At 40.0% G+C, this 13373-nt stretch overlaps 1 protein-coding gene across 1 annotated transcript in view; it reads left to right on the top strand.

Moving 5' to 3' along the window:
• tbc1d10ab (TBC1 domain family, member 10Ab) overlaps window positions 1-11754 on the top strand; it is a 77035-nt gene extending 65281 nt beyond the window's left edge. The window contains exon 9 of the mRNA XM_055655828.1: window positions 9694-11754. Within this exon, the coding sequence (XP_055511803.1) occupies window positions 9694-10176 (483 nt within the window). The 3' untranslated portion in view covers window positions 10177-11754. The remainder of the gene's footprint in view (window positions 1-9693) is intronic.
• The last annotated feature ends 1619 nt before the right edge of the window (window positions 11755-13373 follow it).

The following is a 13373-nucleotide window of genomic DNA, read 5'->3' as shown; positions in this document are numbered from 1 at the left end:
TTGGTTTGTTTTATGAACGAGGCCAATCACTCGAAATAAAATGAATACGTTTTTCTAGTTGGCAAATTTGTATTTGGTAGCATTTTTCTGTGTGTTTCTATTGGCCAGCTAAACAGAACAATTTCTACCTATGCTGTTGTAGCCAGAAAACTAGACATTGGCATTTATTTCTAATTCTGTTTGTTACTTCCAAAGTCCCAAGGGATCTTTGAGACTCGCTTCCATTTCTGCACTGCCCTCTGTCCTTCCATCATTGTTGTTTGCCTTTGCCTTTGGTAATAAGATTTGATTCCAATTCTGATTTTGCATCGCATTGATCACAACCACCCCAACCCCTCATCACAAAGCTAGTCTGTCTGACGTATAAGTATTGAGCACAAATTTTCACCAAATAACTATCAAGACTATTGCATTCAGTCATCACCAGATTTTTCCCCCCCAGCTACTTAGCTCCATTCTTGTCCCTGGCCACTGTCTGAGGATGAACCAGTCTATTTGCAACCTTGGCGTTGTTTTTGCCCCGTTCTTGGCCTCTGGCGCTGTACTCTTTGTTATCAAAACTATAAATTTCCACCTCGGCCAAGTTGTCTGCCTTTGCCCCTGTTGGATTAGTCAAGTACGGGTGTTTCATTTTCTCCTACCTTTCACCTTCTTTGTAACTTTGGGTTATCAAAATCCCAATATCTTAATTTAAACAAAATCTTACTTGCCCGAGTTCTTCTTCTCTGACCTGTGTCGGGATCTTCGGTACAACACCTTTCTTTTGGTTGATTACCTTCCTCTTTTCAAGGCATTCCTTGAGTTTATGGTTATGTTATAAATGTTTATGTGATGTGCATTCATATATTGTACTTAAATATTAAAAATACGTTATGGTGGTGCTTCTACTGTTACTTTAGAGCAACTATTGCCAAAGCTTTTATATTCTTTCCTTAAAGAGTTGGTGATTCTTGTGTAGACTTAGACTCATTGCTTGTCTGAAATGTCAGACTCAAAGTCTGAAGAAAGGTCTCAATCCGAAACGCCACCCATTCCTTCTCTCCGGAGATGCTGCCTGTCCCGCAAAGTTACTCCAGCATTTTGTGTCTAGACTTAGACTTGTTGCTTGAGTGCAATATAAAGTGTCTTTGGCTGGTAAAGTTGCTGCCTCACAGTACCAGAGACCCAGGTTCAATCCTAATCTTGGGTGCACGTTCTCTCTGTGATGTCTTTGGTTTCTTCCGGGTGCTGTGGTTTGCTCCCACATTCCAAAGACGTGTGGGTTTGCAGGTTAATTGGCCTTTGCAAATTGCTCATTGCGTGTAGGAAGTGAATGACAAGGTGGAATTACAGGTGAAAAAAATACACAAAGTATTGGAGTAACTCGACGGGTCAGGCAGCATCTCTGGAGAACATGGATAGGTGATGTTTCGGGTCGACCCTTCTTCAGACTCGCGCCACACAACATGATTGATGCTCAGCGTGGATTTGGATGGCCGAAGGGCATATTTCCAAGCTGTGTCTTTAAACTAAACTGATTCAATCCATGAGCTGGAGTGGAGTTCTGAATATTTTTGGACATGACCTGCTGGAAAAAATACTTTTTAAATAAGTCCCTCACTTTGGGTAAACATACAGCCATTTTGGTGCTGCAAACATTTTTCGTTAGTTTGTCAATTTTGTTCAGGAATGTATGGTGAGCACGTCGAACAAGTTGATGTACAACATTCCAAAAAGCAATATCTAATTACAAAATACACCAACTGCAGACACACCTAGCAATGACGTCCTAGAAACTAGGGTTGGGATACCTGAGCAATCGCTAATGAAAATACTAGTTTCATCTTTATGTCTGGAATGGCTGCATCAAGCCACGTCCTCAAATTTAAAGTGAGGAGTGAGGTTCAGTCAATGATGAATTTGCATGACTCCACAAAAAAGATTAAAATCAAAGTTAAAAATTTGCTGAAATGAGACAACTGCTGAGCTCAGAAGAAAACTCTTAGCATCTGTGCTATTAGTAAATATTTTAATTGGAGCTGCAAAATTAATTAATGGAGAAAAGTTTTTGTTTTGGAGATACAGCATAGAAACAGGATCTTTGGCCCACCGAGTCCACGCCAACCAGCCCGTACACTGGTTCTATCCTACACACTAGGGGTAATTTACAAAAAGTAAATTAATCTACAAACCCGAACATGGAGGGAGCCGGAGCACCCGGACAAACCCCATGTGGTCACATGGAGAAGGTACAAACTCCGTACAGATAACACCTGTCGCCAGGGTCAAACTCTGTCTCTGGCGCTGTAAGGCAGCAACTCCAGGCAGGCAGGTGTGATTAGTTTATTTTATATGCGTCATGAGGTATTCATGCATTCTTTCCATACATAAACCTCGTCATCATAGTCACATAACCTTTATATTACTAGATCAATATAAAGTTATTGATCAGATTGTTGTAGAAATGCATCTAACGTCCTTCAGGGAAGAAATCTTCCAGTGAGCCTTAATATATGACTCCAAATCCATCAGTCTAGTTGACTCTTAAGTTGCTGTTTAATATCCTAACCAGGTCAAGAGAGGAGATAAATGTTGGCATTGTCACCAAACTCCACATCCAATGGTTGAAAGTGAACTTGCATGAATGCAAAGTCGGGAACTCATTTGTATTGGTCATTTCACTAGTGAGTGTAGATAATTATAATTGTTTTGAAACTCCTACATCAAACAGTTGTTCCAGTGCGCTGTGTAACGGGTTCTAAGGAAGTTTGCACTCCCCCACGTTTCCCATTTTTGTGCTTTCACAGCTGTTCTCAGTGTGCGTATCGACACATTTCCTGCCTGTTCTAGACATATGATCGTGATGGTTCACCAGAGTTGTGGTCGCGGCATTTCGGATGATTGCCAGGCCTTTCATGCAATTGGGAAGAACTTTGCCTCCAATAATCTATCCAAATGCTGCAGTGTACTTTGTTATCTTTAGAAACAATCCCATTGGGTGTGGGTGCAGATCTGCCATACCATGCATTCTGTCGCTATCTATGATCCGGTATTAACCGCAATTTAACTAATGTTAGAACTAAAGAGACGAAGCATTGGAGTAACTCAGCAGGTCATGCAGTATCTCTGGAGAAAATGGACGGGTGACATTTTGGGCCGGGACCCTTCTGAGTCTGAAGAATGATCCTGACCCAAAACATGTTCTCCAGAGATGCTGCCCGGCCTGCTGAATTACTCCCAACACTTTTTTGTATAAGCCAGCATCTGCAGTTCCTTGTTTCTAATGTTAGAACCATCTCTGCATCCACAGTGTGACCTGCTCAAATTGTGTTGTCTCGGATCATAATTTAGATTCTCTGAGCACTTCACCACGGCCAACGTTTATCAGACAGCTACTGCAACTTCCTAACAGAGCTACTCATGGAATTTTTGGCCATTGCTATTTGAAGTTACGGTGCTTCAAATTCTTCAATATGTTCCTTGTGGCAGTAATGTCTAAAATGAGGGGGCACAGATTTTTAGGTCAGGAGTAAAGAGGTCCAAAAAGAATTGTTTTGGAGCAGAAGGACATTTGGAATCTGGAGCATGCTGGCTGGAGACGTCGATGGAGGCAGAGACTCCCAGCACATTTCAGTATCTAGATGAGGACTTGAAATGCCACGGCATTGAAGGCTGTGGGCCATGTACTGCAAGATAGGATTAGAATATATGTGGGCATGGTGGACAAAGGGCATGTTTGTGTTTTATGACATATCGTGCAACTTGGAAGGAAAGTGGTTACTATCCGATCTGCACGTGCAGGTGAAATCTCAAAAAATATGATTCGTTTTTCTCATCCACCGATCATCCCAAAGTAGTTTACAGCCAATGCAGTATTTTAGAAGAATTTTTTTTTTTTTTGAAGAACTATTATTGTAATATCAGAAATGTTGCAAACAATTTTTGTGCACAGTGGGATTCTACAGATTACAATGTGATAATGAATAAGATGTTTTTGGTTTGTCTTTGTTTTGTAGAATAAAAATGTTCAGCATCACAGTGCGGTGCAGTGGTAGAGTTGCTGCCTTGCAGCGCCAGAGATCTGGGTTCAATCCTGTCTATGGGTGCTGTCTGTAACATGTTTGTACGTTCTCCCTGTGATCGTGTCGGTTTTCTCCAGAGTGTTACGGTTTCCTCCCACAATCCTTGTAGGCTAATTGGTTTCTGTAAATTGTCCATAGTGTGTAGGATAGAACTAGTGTACAGATGATCGTTGGTTGGCGAGGACCAGTGCTTCCACTTCAATTTTTTTTTTCCTGAAATAGAATCTCAAATTTCCTGGAATTTGATGGTATTTCCTGAAATTTTCAAAAATGCTTCCTGCGTGCTATTTCTTTTCACGGACACATGTTAACACGAAGAACAAGGCAAAACAGATCTATGTAACTACACCATTTAAGAAAGAACTGCAGATGCTGGAAGGTAGACAAAAATGCTGGAGAAACTCAGTGGGTGAGACAGCATCTATGGAGCGAAGGAATAGGGTCGAGACCCTTCTTCAGACTGAGGTCGGAGGGCGGGAAAAAGAAAGGAAGAGGCGGAGACAGTGTAGCGGCAGATTTTCATATCTTTCTGGAAATTCCCTAGTCGCTGAAAGGATGCGCAGGGATAAGGGGAATATCTTCGATACGCATACAAGCTGGCTCACAGAGACCTTCAGAGCTTCTTCACAAATATGGCTTAAAAAAACAGTCTTTTGATGAATAAATGCTTTATTGTTGATAGAAAACAGTAAGATACATCCAAATTTCATTACTCCAATCTTCATCGAACTCCAGCTTGTTATTTTAAACATTAGAATACTCCTCGTGTCTCCGTAACACTGGCATGATCTCCTTTAAAACTTGCATGATCTCGCAGGTACTGGCATGATCCCGCATGCTCCCGCATGGTTGAAGGGTTAACCTTCTTCCTGCGTTCTCCAAATTACACTAAAAACTAAACTTCTGCGCAAGCATCTTAGCTCCAAACACGCCCAAAAACACGTCATAAATCCCACCCACAATATAACAGGCAGTCAAATTTAAAGACACATACCATCATCAATGACGTGCAAAACAGGCCCAATGGCCACTACAGGCAGTAGGGTGTGGGAGAGTTGGAGGGATGGCGGGGGGGGGGGGGGGGGGGGGGGGGGGGGGGGGGGCGTGCAGTGAGAGAGGAGTTTGCTAAACTGTCTTCGGAGATAGGGAGAACTTCTTCAATGTAAACGTACCTTGAGGAGATTTTGCAGTGAAGTAGACATCTGCCTGCTTCTGTTACTCACTTAGTGTTACAGTGTTATGCAAGGCAGCTTTCGTTGTCTTCATTTTTTTCAACCTGCTCTCATGTGTCTCAGTCTCTGCTCTCCCCCCTCCCTCCGTCTCTCTCTTTCTCTCCCTCTCTCCCTCTCTCTCTCTCTCCCCTACCTCCCTCCCACTCTCCTTTGAGCGCACCCACCATTCTGTAAGATTAAGGCCAATCCCGATGTAACTGCAATCCCACCGCCACTGGTAACTTTTATCCAGAATTCTACCACTGCCTGAAAAATAATCAAAGGTTCAACTTCCAATGAGAAAGAGAATTCCAAAGACTCGTTGTTATACGAGAATTTTCCCGAACAGTCTGTGACCCATACGCTGTGGCCAAAGCGCTATGTTTAAAGCTCATAGCGCTGCAACCGGTAGCGCTATATTTAGAACCCATAGAGCTGCAGCCGACAGCTTTTTGTTTAAATTCTGACAGCGCTCTGTTTAAACCTTTGAGCGCCAAACCGGCAGTGCTGTGTGTATTATCTTTACACCCCTTCGTGGGCCAGATGGGGAAATTTCCTGAAATTATTCAATTTCCCTAAAATTACCCAAAGCCAACCAGAATTAGCCTGAATTTCGGGTAATTTCCATCAAAGTGGAAACACTGGCGAGGACTCTGTGGTCTGAAGATTCTGTTTCCACACCTCTGTAAACTAAACTAAACAAACCGTCTTCGAGGCCTGGTGTTCAGTAAAGCACCAGGTCTGAAAGCTAGAGTATTGTGCTCTATGGCTCATTATTTCATATTTTAATCCTTTCAGAATTCATTGTCACTTTAAAGCATAAAATATTTTTAAAAATACACCACCAATGTAGCATAATTTAGTACCCTGATACGATTTGGGATCTTGCCTGATTGAATTTGCTTCTGATTGAATGCTATGGCAAAAGCCAGATCAATCCAAAAGACCTCTTGGCAATCACCTCCAGATGACAATCCAATAACTGGCAACTATTGCAGAGGACTGAAGACTGAATATACCAGCTACCATTTTGGGAGTGAGTTTTCTTCCAAAGGTGCTGCCGAAAAATTGTGTGATAAGGATTGAAGGTTAGGCTTTTAGTATTATTTCCCTTTTAGTAACTGGCAAATTAATTCTAACTTCCATTATTTACACTCAGTACTTTAAACCAGTACTTTTGTTTAAGACGGTATGCATATGGCGTACCCGCATCTAATTAAAAACTAGATTTTGAAATTACCATTTTAAATAGTTTAATATTTTTGTGTTATTAGTTTATTAAATTAGTTGATCGGTCACAAATCAAAACTGCAGAGTGGGTATATTGATGGAAAAAAATTGTTGATAAATGTAGCTGAATTTTTAATTGATATATACACTGGCACCTTTTTGTCTACTAAAGAGCACTGCTAACTTTAACGGCTCAGAGCCAAGTCGTTCCAACAACAAGGTCACAATTTAATTGTTTTTGAAAGCTAATCGGATTAGAAATCTGCAGTAATAGAATTATCCTTTTGTATTATCCTCGGTCTGCACAAGCACCTTTTCTCTCTGCAGAAAGTAGTTAAATGTACTCCAGCCTAAATGTTGTCTCTGTTACCTACTTAGCGTATGGTAACGATTAGAAAAACCGTCCTATTTATCCATTACACAATATAACCTTTTGTACAGTACACACTATATCAGTATGGAAATGTCTAGAGCCTTTGCTGTTTTATTGGCACCTTCCCAGCACATACCACAGCCATCTGGGGTCTTTAATGGAAATCTAAGATGTGGCTGGGCAGAAATGACCAACTCTCAAGGAGACGGAACATTTTGAACAGCTTGAATTTTAGATTAGAAACTTGGGTCCTCTTTTCGCCTGATTGCATTTTAACATCCTTAAGGTCTGAGGATTATATTTTGTCTTCATGTGGTGGATATGAACTCAAAAGAAAAAAATTACTGTTCAATTTGAAACAAAAACAGAAATGATCCAAGCACTCCGCAGCATCTGTGGAAAGAAAAATCAGACATTTTTAGTTAGGGACACATTCTCAATTTGGTTTGGGGGGGGGAGGGTGGGTAGATGATTGAAGGGTTTACAGTTGGGGGAAAGAATCAGGAGGAGGATCGAGGTGAAGACAAAGCCTATAATGCTGATGCGTTAACACAGATCGGATAGGGAGCCTGAGTATTGACCACTAGCAAGCCACTTTGAAGAAATGGGGTGAGATGTTCTGGTTTATGTTGGTTACCATGCCGGTGGGAGGAGCTGCAGGTAGGTTGGTGTGGGATTGAGAATTAAAAATGGCAGACAACTGGAAGCTTAAAATCATCCTAACAGACTCAATGGGAAGTGATCACCCAATCTGTGTTTGTCTCCAATATTGGAGACCACACTGAACACAATGCAGTGCACTAGATTTGATTAGCACGCACTAACACCCCACGATTAGGGTGGCACAGGTGGTAGAACTGCTGCCTCAAAGCTCATTCGATCCGGGTTCGATCCTGATCTCTGGTACTGTCTGTGTGGAGTTTGTGGATTTCCTCCGGACGCTCTGGTTTCCTCCAACATCCCATAGACGTGGGTTTTTAGGTTAATTGGCCTCTGTAAAATTGCCTCCAGTGTGTCGGGAGTGGATGAGAAAGTGGGATAATACAGAACTAATGATTGATGGTCGGTGTGGGCTGAAGGGCATGTTTCCATGCTGTATCTCCAAACTAAATTCATTATTTATTCCGTAGAAACAAGGAACTGCAGATGCTGGTTTACAAAAAAAAGACACAAACCGACATTTTGTGGCCAACTGAACCTAGTTATGTTTTCTTTCCCCACCCTAAAGCTTTCTCTAATTCCACCCAAACAAATCCTTTCACGATTTCAAAAATTTCTATCATCACTCAGTCTTTTCGAAGAACCACACCCTATAAGATCATTCCTGACGGCTATGACCTTTAGGGAGGTTTCACGGCAGTGGGGCCACGACCCATGACCCGTACTGTTGCTAGGCTACTACAAATGGATTACACGCGATGAACTGCAGGTAGGCACTTACCATTGTTTCCAGCATAGCGGGCCCGTTAAAACCCGCTGAAAGTGTGTGAGACATTTAGCATACTTCAAAATTCCAATTCCAAAAGAGGAGAAATGACGGTTGATCAAAACGAGAGTTGAAGGGACAACAACAGCCAGTGCTTGGCGAACATTGGCCGTTTGCTCACTGCATTTCATCAACAGTAAGGCATTATTTGTGTTTTTTCTTGATTCCTTTGGCATCTAAAAAGTTTCAGAAGTGATGAATCTGGCTGTAATTTTTTTTAAATAGCCCTTGGTTCTCGTGGGTTTTTACATACAAAATGAAAACGCATCTGAAGAAAAAATTACAGCCAGATTTATCACCTGAGAATTTTTAGATACCAAAGGAATCAAGAAAAAACACAAATAATGCCTTACTTGATGAAATGCAGTGAGCAAACGCATTAATTCCCAATATTTTCAATGTTTACCAAGCACTTTAGCTGCTGTAGTCCCTTCAGTTCTCACTTCTCTATACCTTCATTACGCTTCACATTTGGAATTCTAAAGTTGGGTACATGCCTCTCACACTTACCCCGACCCACAATTTTTTTTCAGCGCAAAAATCCAACATTTTGGCGGTTTTTAACAGGTAGGAAAGTAGGCGTTTCTAGCATTAATAACATATACCGGAAGTGACGGATGTCTTCCAGTTGGATTTAGCGGCTCCGTGCGTCGAGCCCTATGACCCAGTGGCCTTTCGTGCAACCTCCCTATAGAGCATCTTCAGTATCTTTATGTCCCTATTAAAGAAAAATGCATATGTATGACACCTATCATGACTTTGTGTTAAGTTTTTTGCAGCAAAGAACATTTGTACAATAAAGTGACCATCTGTTTTAATGAAAACACAGCACTTGAGGAACTGAGCAGGTCAGGCAGCATCTGTGTGGGGGAAAGGGACAGACAATGTTTTGGGTTGAGACACTTCTTCAGACTTGAAGGGACTTGACTGAAATATCTGCCTATTCCCTCCATAGATGCTTCCTGGCCCAACGAGTTCCCCCAGCATTGTGTTCTGCTCAAGATTCCAGCATCTGCAGTTTCTTGTGTCCCCATCTGTTTTAGTGTTACTGATGAATGTTGGCCAGAACACTGGTCAGAACTAATGGTTTTCAACGTGATGCAGTGACACTTGTAACTACATTAGCTGCCAGACAAGGTTTCAGTTTAAGTGCTGATCTGAAAAATGGAGGGAACAAATATTGTTCCCAGCATAAAAACACAATGATAGAAGTGATCAACAGATCAGACAATCAGATCAGATCAACAGATCAGACAAGGTTCCTAGCATTCTCGGCAATAAAAACAATGAATGTACAAAATTAAATAAAATGCTTTTACTGTGTTTTAACAGGTCATTGAGCTTCCTGTCACAGAAAGAGAGATTGAAAAAGAACATTTAATTCAGTTAAAGAAGTGGAAGGATACGCACGGTGACCTCAAGTACCAGCCTCCTCCAAGACTGCACGGTGCCAAAGCCATCAATGAGTCAGAGCCACATTCTCACAAGGCCTTGGTGCAGATGCCCTCCATTGTGATACATTCGCCACCTGTCTCTCCCTCTTCAGATTCCAGCAGCAATTCAAAGAAGAAGGATAAAAAAAGTACGAAGAAGGAAAAGAAGAAACTGGAGAAAAAGGCAGGAAAAGTAGAACCGACGGCCAATGGATCGGCTCCCGATGAGACCAAAAGAATTTTGAAAGATGAACAGTATGCAACACAACCTGTGGATATTGCAGAGGATATAAAGCAATCAATGTTGATAAAGGACACTCCACTCCAGCAGTCTGAACTAAGCCTTAGTTCAGAGGGAACAGAGCAGGACACATACTTGTGAAGTGTATCACTGGTAGCTAAAGAAAGCATAATTTGGCGTCAAATCATTCCATAAAATGGATCTATTGTTCTAGCATGTTTATACTCCATATCACCAACAAGGTGTCGTAACCCATGTGACTTAACAGTGTATTTAAATATAAGGAGTTTGCAAAAGAAATCTTCAGTATCAAATTTATAAAATTTGAGTTCACTAGTCAGTACCAAGAACGTAATTTATCAGCTAGTGATTTAGGAGTAAATTGGTTAATAAGTGGGTTTACTGTTCAACTCTTAAAACTCTAAGTGAATATTGTAAGCTGTCGTTTTTTTTTAGGGGAAAATGTAAATAGTTTATATTGTATTATTCAGTCTGCACAACTTGAGTGGAGATTCTGCAGTAAAGATTTCCTCTTGGAGTTCATTCCAAGTTAAGATGAATTTATAGGACTTTTTGCCTCGATTTATTATTTGGTCAGATCCTGTATGGCATCCATTCCCATTCTGAAATATCAATGATTTCCATTAGCAAGGAAGAGACTTACTGAGATTTTGTTCAGAGCAGCTTTGACACAAAGTGTTAATTACAATCATTTCGATTGATTTAAGTGTATGTGTCTATGTATGTATGTGTTCAGGTGCATGAACTGGGGTGTGGGGTGGGGTCCGGAGGGGGGGGGGGGGATGGAAATATGGGAGGAGAAATGTACACTTTTCTGCTCATCAAGTCAAATTGGGTTTCTGACTGGTTTGAAGGATGTGTTGCCCTAATGTTGTGATTAAAACGCTCAACATCTATATTCACTTACTTGTAACATTACTAATGTACAGTTAAAATATTGATGAACAAAGCTTGTGACTGAGTTTAAAAAAATGACACTTTAATAAATGTTTTCCATATTGTTGAGAATGCCATATGTACAGCTCAGAGAAGGATAAATAACCACAAGACATTACAGAAGCGATATATTTTCTAATTTAATTTTCTAGCACTTTTTCCTTAATTTCGAGGAATGTAAATTTCTGAAGCTGGCTTACAGGAAGTTTGATAAACTGACCACAAACAACAGTATGGATGTTTGCTGCTCTTGATATAACCCAGCTTTTTAAAATAATAATTACCAATGCACAATGGATTTGAGGTTATTGTTGAGGTATTTAAGTTCTGAAGTAAACCTACTTGGATTAAGCAAGTTTGTGTAGAATATAAGAGCATAATACTTTATCAAGCCTAGTTTTGAATGGCATTTTATTGCTCCACATTCCTTGAGTTCATTAAAATCACCATTTATTGATGTACAAACATAAGGTTAATTTATCTGGCTTGGCATTTAGTTGATATATTTTTCTGTTTTTGAAGACTGATAAATTATGTGTCAATTTGCTTTGTAACATGCAACGGACCAAGAACATAGTTGGACATTATAGACTGTTGTCTGAATCAAGGCCAGTGTGAGCACCACAAGCTTAACATAACTGGTTGCTGAGCTGACCTGCAAACTGTTACGTGTTAATAAGTTAATCTAAGCAACACAGCTTTATTTTATCGTGCTTATACCTTGGATTCATAATTAAATCCAATAAAATAATCTGGAAAGCATTTTTCTTTGGGTTTTATTTGGGTTCTCTGCATTCGAACAAGTTCTAACTACCATTCATTTTTCTCCTCTTTTCTGTAACCCTGCATTTTTTTTCCGAGTCAAGTGTGTTTAATTGTTATGTGGACCAACAAGGGAACAACGAGATTCTCTCTTGTAGCAGCATAACAGGATTGAAAACACGGTAGTGAGTGATAACATAATGAACAAAAATTGTCAATAAATTATAAACCTCAATACCAATGCAAAAAGCCTGAAGTACGTAGAGCAACAAAGTTCATAGTTTAGTGTGTGGTGTTCAAGAGCCTGCTGGTTGTCAGGAAGAATCTTGAACCTGGTAGTCATAGTTTTTAGTCCTGGAGCTTCTTCCTGATAGAAGTGAAATTGGGGTGGTGTGGATCTTCACGTACTTATTCAATTTGCAACTGAAAGTTGTTGAATATCTTTCCACCAGCCTTGGGGATTGGAGTAAAAATTACAGAGTATTTGTAATGAGGTTCACAAATGAGTTGATTACGTTGCGAGACAAATTGGGAAGGTCTTTGTCTTTTATTTTGCATCATGCTTGGTGTAGTAGATGGAATCTATCAAAAGGATACACGTGAAATTTGATTTATTCTTTAAACAAAGTAGAATTGGTTTGTTTCAAAACACAAAAAAAAACAGATATCCATCCTTTAATTAAATCACATGGTACCCCAAATGTGGTTTCACCATGTTTCAAGACATTCCTACTACATCCACTTTAATAAAGACCAACGTTAAATTTTTCATCACAGTTATCAGCTCTATATGTATGCTAACATTTTAAGTACTTGGACACCCAGGTCCTTCTCCATCTAAGTATTCTTCATACTCCAACTAAACAATCCTCTGGTGTTCTCCATGATCAAAGTTCTTAGCCTTGCGTGCCCCACATTACACTCCATATGCCCTTTTTTAATTTTGGCGACACGTACCACCCATGAACCTGCCTTCTCAGTGTAATCTGTTACCATGATTTTTGTCTTGTTCTACCTAACAACCATTCCTTTTTGAAATAGTGCAGACTCTTTGCATCCTTACAATTTTCCCATCCATCATATATTGAGCCAGTGAAAACTTTGTAGACCTAATAATCAAATCTAGACTTTGGATTATCAAATCTTAATGGTCTTCACAAATAGCCATAGAGGAATTAAAAATAAAACGGCTAAACCATTAGAAAACACAACTGCATAGAATGGCTTGCATAAAGAGCAGGAATTATTGAACTAAATGGTATCACCTCTGTTGTATGACTCTTGTATTTTAAAAGCGATCTCAGTTTTCTTACAGTAATTTTCTGAACCTGCATTAAAGATTCTTTTTAATCTTTGTTCTTTTGCTGAGGAAAGAATAGTGAGAATCTTATTCAGCGTGTATAAAGTATTACCATGGGACTGATTGTTTCATTTGAAAGCTGTTAAAGTTAATTTCAAACCGGGTTCTAGCAGGACTGAGCTACATGCTGCCTCATTGAAAACTCTTTTGGACTATCTTTAATCGGACTTTACCTTCCAGTAAATATTATTTCCTTTATCCTGTATCTGTACACAGTGGATGGCTTAATTATAATCATATATAGTCTTTCCGCTGACTG

The sequence above is a fragment of the Leucoraja erinacea genome, chromosome 25, assembly GCF_028641065.1.
Source record: "Leucoraja erinacea ecotype New England chromosome 25, Leri_hhj_1, whole genome shotgun sequence".
Classification (NCBI taxonomy): domain Eukaryota; kingdom Metazoa; phylum Chordata; class Chondrichthyes; order Rajiformes; family Rajidae; genus Leucoraja; species Leucoraja erinaceus.
Note: the sequence above shows the minus strand (reverse complement) of the source record. Positions and strands in the feature narration are given on the sequence as shown.